Raw genomic sequence first — 7,935 nt, forward strand, 5'->3', positions numbered from 1 at the left:
AACAAAAATGTTATTGCAGATTACATTTCAAGACAAAGCTACACAGACGGATCTAGACAAAGAAAATACTCTTGAGAAAATATTCAATGCTATGACCTTACTTTGTACAAAAGTAGATAGCCTGGACAAAGAGATACAAAAAATGAAAAGTCAGCAGCATGACGGTAAATATGAGGAGCTAAGTCGATTGGAAGACTTGAAAACTCCAGAGCTAGAAGGTGACGATGGGAAACACCGAAAAACCCAAACTAACAATTTGTTACATGCAGCTACAGGTAGCACATCATCTACAAAAGAAGAAAAAAGATATGTTAATACAACTATGAACAAAATATTTGAAAAACCATTTGTACCTAGAAATCAAAACCCCTTATTTGTACCACCACAAATAAATACTACAAAGACAGCTTAGGACAGGACAAGAAAATCTATAATCATATAACCAGAGCCTATATAGAAAACATTCACAAAATACAAACCTTTTTAAACAAAAACCCCAGATCTAAAACTACCCAAAATCCACACGAAGATTATATTACCCAAACTCTACAAGGATACAATAAACTAATTGCTTTACCTAAGAACAATGCAAATCTAGTAGCAACTTGTTATAACTATGGATTACTGAACACAGTATACACCCAGACAGGAGAGGAAATAGCTACAATACCGGAGCTATACAAAGCATTCATGCACTACAAAAGAATAACTAAGGGAACCCTTTTTTATATAAGATTCTATTCAGCACCAGCCGAGATACTTTATGATGAAATTAAGCCAATCATACAAGTTATAAAAATTGGATTAACTAGAGAAATGATCATACCAGAAAAAATAGAAGAACAAGACGAAATATAAAAAGTGGAGATATCAGCATTCTATGCAGGAAAATGAATTATTGGGATAGCTACTATCTTAAATGAGTTAACATCTAATTATTTAAACAAAAATTCGATATGGAGTTATTATTCAAGAGAGCAAACAATGATATATTCAAATTGTCGAGAAAAATCAGAGAAGCAGATATGGAAGAACTCAGGCAATGGGCATTAAGTCTACTAAAACCTGAGCGATGGGCCAGATTCTGCAAAAATTCAAAGGTAACATCCATGCTTTGTTCGATATATTTCTTGATTTGAGTTGCTACATGCGGATTTCAATTACAGTTTTCTTGTGTAAATAATTGATATTTTAGGGTTGGATTTAGGAATTCGAAAAATATAGTTATAATAAATAATTAGAAATGTATATAAATTGTTGGTTTTATGAATCTGGATCGCCTCATTTTGGACCGGAGGGAGGAGTCTAGTTGCAGCAAAGATTTGCATCTTCATCTTCAATAGAATAGCTAATTCAGGAATATTTACATTATACTGTCACCAATTTTATTTTCAATAATATTACAGCCGATATAAGTGTTGAAATTACTTTACACATAAATACAATACTCCCTCTGTCCCAATTTATGTAACACATTTTGGATATCGAGATTCAAACATGTTTATCTTTGACCGTAATATTTTTCTATATCTTTTAAATATTTTGTATTATCAATTATTGAGACTTATAATACTTTTTTGTGTAGTTTACAAATATATAAATTTCATTTTAAAAATTTTGAAAAATTCATGAGCAAATTCTCGGTCAAACTTAAATTGTTTGACTATCGAAAAGCGAAATGTGTCACATAAATTGGGACAGAGGGAGTAGCAGTTGTGATATGGATTTCTGACCCTAACTCTTATTATAAGTTATTTTTATTGTTTATTTGTAATGTCAAAGTAGATTACAAATCAAACATGTCTTGTCCTCTCCTCAATCATGACACAACTTTACTATATTAATCTGGATATTTTCAAACTACCACTATCTTTGTTCCCACATCAATGAATGTCATCATGTTACCCTCCTTTTTGTCTCTGTGTTATTGAATTATTACTTATCTTCAGTAGTTACCTATTCATGAATTTGATTTCCTTCAAATGTAGCTTATTTTGGTCTTATACTTCCATTGAATCAATCAATCAATTGGAGGCTTTTCTTTTGGGCTGGTAAGTCTACACCTAAACATTAACCGCAAGTTTCCGCGGAGTATATGTGAGACGATGTAATGAGGCTGATTCATAACACTTACACCTCATAACTATCTAACTATGCATAGTATGTACTCAGGCCATTAAGGATAAATAGGTTATATATACAACTGTCAAGTCATGTTTTATAAAAAGTTTGAACACTTGGCATTCTCAAATAGTTATTTCTTGTTCTAAGCCTTGTTTAACATTTGAGGTTAATGTGATGAATAAATATATTTTCTCATCTCAACAGTAAGCCAGTATTACTGAAATATAAAACACCACATTTACCTGATGCAGGTAAGCAGTGGAGAGAGATACAAATACAAAAAATAACAGACAAGGTCTTTGACCGTGTCAGAATTGATTCAGGAAGAGAAAATCTCAAGTTTGAAGACCTTTATATTGTTGTGCTACTTGTTTTCAAGTAAGAATGTGATTTTTATATATCTGTATGTATACATGTTTATTACTTGGAAGCTGCTAACGTCTTATCACTTTCCAGTGATATCAATAAACGTTTACCGGGTCCTCATTTTGATCCTCCTACAAAACATCAAGTTAGAGCCCTGATGCAGGTATGTTTCCATTAGCTGCTACACTATTAGTCTTCGTGCATTGTTCAGTTACCTCATGTTTTAATTTTCATTCATCGCATTGCTGATTGAATCACTGTGGCCGTGCCTAGACCATTCTAATCACTCTGTTTTCATTTAAAGTACGTCTTATGGTAATGGATATCTAAAAATGATTCATTCAATTTCCTTCTTTACTTTCTTAAACTCCATGTCAAGTCAAAACATGACAAACAAGGAAACGGAGGGAGCATCATCTTTATTACCAAGTGAATATGGTCTGCTTGCTCATGTGTATCGTTTTGGGAACTTTACTTTGTTTACCGATTCTTCCATTTTCTTTGGAAAGAAGTTAAGGGAGAAATTTTCTTTTTCTTGTTTGGTTTATCAAAAGAACTGGAAGTGAAAAGATTTCATCCTGCGATATATACAGAGAGAACTTGAAGTGGTATTGTAGTTATATGAAAAATTATCTTCTTATGTTTCTTTAGGAATCTTATCAGTTGAAATTATTTTCTCCTATTCACATTTCTTCATATTCCTACTCTGAAAAAATATGTTTTTATTTTACCCTCGTCCTACATTTGCTTGCCTTTTCAATTATGGCTTATTTCCTTTCTTTTACTTTTTTTTACTGGTTAGCTTACTTTTAACAATGTATTACTATTTGAGTTTATCACAGAAGTGTTTGATTATTTTGTTTTCATGTACAGGAGTGTGATATCAATACTGACGGAGAACTAGACCGTCAAGAGTTGGTGAAGTTCATTAGGAAATTAACTAAGGATACTTTTATTATGGTTAGTCAGGGACTACTTATTACGTTGGCAGTAGCACCAAGTATCGCTGTGCTAACGAAGAGGTCAACAGAGGGAGTCCCACATGTTGGAAAGGTGGTTCAAAAGATGCCCAATTCTGTTTATGCTTCCCTTGTTACTCTTGCAGTTGTGCTGTTTCAGCAAGTTGTTGAGTCAAAAGAATAAAAGAGGCATATTGTACCTTAAGAAACAGACTTCTATACATGCCAGTAGGCTTTGAAGTTTGAGTGCACCATCTTTTTAGTAGATTGTTGGACATCTTCAATAATTCTCTATATATTGACTTTGTGATATATATAATATATAAAATCCAATTCTTTTTTTGAAAATCTTCTACTATTAAGCTCATTACTCTAGGGAATTTAGAACATGAATGTAACTCTGTACTTCGATTGTCGGAGAAGTTATAAGTTTAAATTCACTCAAAAGTTGTGGAGTATCAAATGCATATTTAATATCCCTAACTCTAGCCGTAAATGATCAAACATATATTGCGGAAAGAGTTTTTCTTTAACTGCAAATTCTGAAAATCCACAGTAGGTGTAATTGGTGCATGACAATGTTTTCTTACCTTATTTCCCTAAAGCTTCATGAACGGATGTTAAACCCAGAAATATTCAGATTGTAAAAGACGAAATGCTAGAGTTGCACCCACATATAGAAAGGGGAGAGGATTTTTTGTTCAGATTTTATTTTCTCAACTGTATTACAATGTGATAAGACATGGGCCATGTACATACAATGGACCCAACACATAATTACATATGCGGGCCAAGCCTAATACAAATAAATGAACTAAATAAGAAAATTAAGTGTAAATTACGTTATCATACGACTTAAGATAACATAATCTCTAATAATCTCTACAATTTGAATTAATTACAAATAATCTCTACAATTTGAATTAATTACAAATAATCTCTACAATTTGAATTAATTACAAAAATCATTTTTTCCTTCTCTCTCTTATCATTCGGATACATCACTCCACTTCTATAAGATACATTACAATATTTTTTGCGTACAATGTATTAGGTACAAATGTTATTGCAGATACATAACCTTAATTATTTCAAACATATGAATCTGGTTTATAGGTATGTATTTGATAGATAACTATGAATATGATACATAACTCATGTATTGTTTGCTATATATCAAGCGAAGGAGCAATGTATCCGTGAGTTTTTAAAAATTCAGGATTATTGTAATTTGGAAAACTTTCGTGATAGGATGTGATTAGCACCCAAATTGTTGGGGTTTATATACTTTATATGAAAATTAATGGACTAATCTGGAACTGGAGGTATTCCAACACCCCCCCCCCCCTCTTAAAGTTGGAGGGATCTTAGCACCCCTACCTTGGGAAGAAAACCATGATGAGAGCAGGACCATGTAAGACCTTGGTGAAAATGTCCACCAACTCAGAAGTAGTAGGACTATGGAGGAGACAGATGAGACCATTAGTCATCTTCGTGTGAAAAAAATGACAGACCAACTCAATGTGATTGCTACACTCATAGAAAACAAGATTTCGGGCAATATGAATAGTAGCCTGATTGTCACAATGTACCGGGATAGAAGATCATGTGATGCCAAAATCAGACAAAAGGCGAGATAACCAAGTAAGCGAAACAACAACTTTGCTAAGAGAGCGATATTCAGCCTTAGCAGATGATAAGGACATGATGGACTGTTTCTTAGGCTTCCAAGAAATGAGGCAACAACCCAACAACACACAAAACCAAAAATAGACTAACAGAGCAAGCAACCTAATCACTGTCACAATAGATAGAGATGGAAGTATTAGGGTTGGAGTAAAAACAAATGCCATGATCAGGGGTCCCTCTGACATAACGTAACAAATGTAATGCGGAAGTCAAGTGCGGAACACAAAGGTACTGCATGAATTGATTGAGGCGTTAAACAACAAAGAAGATGTCAGGCCTAGTCTGTAAGAAATTTCAGCTTGCCAATCAGGGAGCGATACTCCTCGGGCATGGTCAAAGGATCACCCTCATGGAGGCGGAGTTTGACATTCATTTTGTGAGGGTACACCATAGGGGAGACATAAGAACAATGAAGAGCGAGAAAGAGATCATGAATGAATTTCCTTTGGTGAAGTAATATAAGACCTCAATGCCCATAAAATAATTGAGAGCACCCAGATCCTTTATTTTGAATTGGCACTCCAGATCCTATTTCAAGGAGGAAATCTTGGCAACGTCAATGCCGATGAGAATTATGTCATCCATATACACAACCGCCACAACAATGGACCCACCAGAAACTCTAGTAAAGGAGTAGTCATTCAAGGAATGAGTGTAACCCCTAGAAGAAATGCTTGGGGTAGCTTGGCATACCATCGTCGAGTGGCTTGGCGCAACACATATAAAGACTTTTGGAGCTTATAGACGAGAGGAGGAGAGGTAGTAGAGACAGAAACAGAATAGCTAGGAGGAAGCCTCACATAGATCTCCTCATCAAGGTAACCATGCAAAGTATTGTTAACATCTAACTGGAACAAGGGCCACTATTTTTTGACAGCGACAACAACATGGATTTGATAGTGGTCATTTTTACAACTGGAGAAAAAGTTTCATAGAAATTAACACCTTCAACTTGGGTGTCCCCTCATAACTAGCCGAGCTTTGAATCATTCAGCAACACCACCGGCCTTATATTTTATCTTGTAAACCCATTTGCAGCCAATGGGATTTTTACCAGAAGGAAGCTCAATAATCTCCCAAGTGGAATTGGCTACCAAAGCAGAAAAATTAGGCTCATAGCCTTTTGCAAAGCAGTGATAGAGGTTGCCTAACTATAAGTGTAGGGCTCAAACACTAGCTGCTCAGTTATGGAATACTGCAAGGAAATAGATGAGGAGCAAGGATAAGGGGAAGAACTAAACAAGGAGCATATGAATAAGGCCTTATGATAAGATGGTGTGGTGTGACGCGAGGTCTGGAAGAAACACGTGTTGGGATAGAATATGAGGAACGAAGGGAAGGTTGGGATAAAAGGAGGGAAGGAAAAAATGGTGGAATAGGGGCAGATTGAAGGGAAGTCCTCAGAGAAATAAATGGGAGGAAAAACAATGGAGGGAGGGGGTTGTTGAATAGAAAAAGGAAAGATGGTTTCATGGAAACGAACATCTCTAGAAAATAAAATAGACTTTGTAATGAAGATTATATAGTTTGTAACCTTTCTTTGCAAAGGGGTAGCCTAGGAGGAACATATCTTTGACCAAATTTATTCTTGTGGACTTTAGGAACAGTAGCATATGCTAGACAACCAAAAGTCCGAAGATGTGTATAAAGAGGGGATATGCTCATATAAAGCATCAAAGGAACTTTCGTTATTTAACAAGGTGATGGGAAACGGGTTTATATGATAGTTGTTGACACCCAATTTTGATCCTCCATAATATAAATTTATCATCGAGTTTCTTAAATTTCAAAACGATATGAAATAATTAGTTTTTAAAAAGTTCAAAATATTTTTCAAGTTATTTTTAATCAATTTTATAATTTTTATAATTTTTAAATAATATATATGTTTTATATAATTTTGTATATAATTAGTATATTTTATAAATATTCGAAAATTATCTCAAAAAAAGATTTTGTTTTAGTTAAACACTTAATTAATTAGTTTAATTATTCAATGGGTTATAATTTAAGTTATTTAGTTTATAATTAAATTAATTATTTTATTTCGTTAAGAGTAAGAAGCTCATTAATTAATTTATATAAATTCGGTCACATTTGAAATTTATTTGGGCTATTGTTTAATTACAATTCTTGCCAAATATAATCAATTTACTTCAACTCTTTGTAAGACCTATTTTTGGGCCTTTTCATTTCAAATTTCCAGCCCACTTCTCCCTTTCTCAAATTAATTTCAGCAGCCCATAATACTCTTTTCAGCGATCCAGTCCAGCAATACAATACAATCAGCGATACCATACGCGACCAAACCAACGCGACCCTTGTTTGTTCTTCTTCCTTGCACAACCCAGAACTCCAGCAGTCCAAATGACCCAAACCCAGAAACTCTATCATGACCCAACAGATTCCCAACAAAAAATTGCGACCCGAGTCCATCGACCCAGCTACGTCGTTCTCCCCACGTCCTCATCCTCCGTACGAAGAATCTTCCAGGTGTCTTAATCTCAGTGCCTCCCTTGTCCTTGGCTGATCATCGGACGGCCATGGTTCTCTATCCATTGGAATTGTACGAGATCAGTACTATTCCATCTCTCACAACCTTAACTCTTAGAGATTTTTGAATTTCAAATTTGGATTTCATCTTAATCCCTCCATTTCCCACCTTTTCCAGCCCAAAATCTCCTCTATAAAAGCTGGTGTTCATCTTCATTGTTGGGGGTTGGAAGAAATATAAGAATGATCTGCCATTAGGGACGAAAATACAATAAAATTGCTAGCGAGATAGTTATATTCAAAT

General features: G+C 34.5%; 1 protein-coding gene across 1 annotated transcript; it reads left to right on the plus strand.

The window, feature by feature from the left end:
• The first annotated feature begins 1,072 nt into the window (after positions 1-1,072).
• On the plus strand, positions 1,073-3,792 carry LOC125813737 (uncharacterized). Its single transcript, XM_049493202.1, has 4 exons — positions 1,073-1,100; positions 2,376-2,502; positions 2,581-2,653; positions 3,364-3,792. Exons 1-4 carry the CDS (start codon positions 1,073-1,075, stop codon positions 3,631-3,633), a joined length of 498 nt encoding a protein of 165 aa, XP_049349159.1. The 3' UTR covers positions 3,634-3,792.
• The last annotated feature ends 4,143 nt before the right edge of the window (positions 3,793-7,935 follow it).

This window comes from Solanum verrucosum, unplaced genomic scaffold (genome assembly GCF_900185275.1).
Source record: "Solanum verrucosum unplaced genomic scaffold, falcon-dt-bn FXZP01000867.1, whole genome shotgun sequence".
Classification (NCBI taxonomy): Eukaryota; Viridiplantae; Streptophyta; class Magnoliopsida; order Solanales; family Solanaceae; genus Solanum; species Solanum verrucosum.